General features: G+C 51.7%; 1 protein-coding gene across 1 annotated transcript; it reads right to left on the bottom strand.

The window, feature by feature from the left end:
* Positions 1 to 252: 252 nt before the first annotated feature.
* On the bottom strand, positions 253 to 1,399 carry LOC112618096 (mucin-3A-like; the record flags this gene model as incomplete). The annotated part of the gene is made up of 1 exon (XM_025374693.1): positions 253 to 1,399. A coding segment is annotated over one exon (1,147 nt), but the record flags the coding sequence as incomplete, so codon positions are not given.
* Positions 1,400 to 1,411: the final 12 nt, after the last annotated feature.

The raw sequence follows: 1,411 nt of genomic DNA, 5'->3' as shown, positions 1-1,411 counted from the left end.
GGGAGCTGGTCTCGATGGTGGTGATTGAAGAAGTGAAGCTGGGAGTACTGGGTGAGGTGGTCTCAGTGGTGGTGATTGAAGAAGTGAAGCTGGGAGTACTGGGTGAAGTGGTCTCAGTGGTAGTGATCAAAGAAGAGAAACTGGGAGTACTGTGGGATGTGGTCTCAGTGGTGGTGATTGAAGAAGTGAAACTGGGAGTACTGTGGGATGTGGTCTCTGTGGTGGTGATTGAAGAAGTGAAGCTGGGAGTACTGTGTGGGGTGGTCTCGGTGGTGGTGATTGAGGTAGTGAAGCTGAGAGTATTGTGGGATGTGGTCTCGGTGCTGGTGGTCAAAGAAGTGAAGTTGGGAGTACTGTGTGAATGGGTCTCAGAGGTGGTTATGGAAGAAGCGAAGCTGGAAGCACTGTGTGAGGGGTTCTCGGTGGTGGTGATTGAGGAAGTGAATCTGGGAGTGCTGTATGAGGTGGTTTCGGTGGTTCTGATCGAAGAAGTGTAGCTGGGTGTACTGTGGGAGCTGGTCTCGATGGTGGTGATTGAAGAAGTGAAGCTGGGAGTACTGGGTGAGGTGGTCTCAGTGGTAGTGATCAAAGAAGTGAACCTGGGAGTACTATGGGAGGGGGTCTCAGTGGTGGTGATTGAAGAAGTGAAACTGGGAGTACTGTGGGATGTGGTCTCTGTGGTGGTGATTGAAGAAGTGAAGCTGGGAGTACTGTGTGGGGTGGTCTCGGTGGTGATGATTGAGGAAGTGAAGCTGGGAGTATTGTGGGATGTGGTCTCAGTGGTGGTGGTCGAAGAAGTGAAGTTGGGAGTACCGTGTGAGTGGGTCTCAGAGGTGGTTATGGAAGAAGTGAAGCTGGAAGTACTGTGTGAGGGGGTCTCGGTGGTGATGATCAAAGAAGTGAAGATGGGAGTACTGTGTGAGGTGGTCTCGGTGGTTCTGATCGAAGAAGTGTAGCTGGGTGTACTGTGGGAGCTGGTCTCGATGGTGGTGATTGAAGAAGTGAAGCTGGTAGTACTGGGTGAGGTGGTCTCAGTGGTGGTGATTGAAGAAGTGAAGCTGGGAGTACTATGTGAGGGGGTCTCAGTGGTGGTGATTGTAGAAGTGAAACTGGGAGTACTGTGGGATGTGGTCTCTGTGGTGGTGATTGAAGAAGTGAAGGTGGGAGTACACTGTGGGGTGGTCTCGATGGTGGTGATTGAGGAAGTGAAGCTGGGAGTATTGTGGGATGTGGTCTCGGTGGTGGTGGTTGAAGAAGTGAAATTGGGAGTACCATGTAAGTGGGTCTCAGAGGTGGTCATGGAAGAAGTGAAGGTGGAAGTACTATGTGAGGGGGTCTCGGTGGTGGTGATCGAGGAAGTGAAGCTGGGAGTACTGTGTGAGGTGGTCTCGGTGGTTCTGATCGAAGAAGT

The sequence above is a fragment of the Theropithecus gelada genome, unplaced genomic scaffold (assembly GCF_003255815.1).
Source record: "Theropithecus gelada isolate Dixy unplaced genomic scaffold, Tgel_1.0 HiC_scaffold_9700, whole genome shotgun sequence".
Taxonomy (NCBI): Eukaryota; Metazoa; Chordata; class Mammalia; order Primates; family Cercopithecidae; genus Theropithecus; species Theropithecus gelada.
Note: the sequence above shows the minus strand (reverse complement) of the source record. Positions and strands in the feature narration are given on the sequence as shown.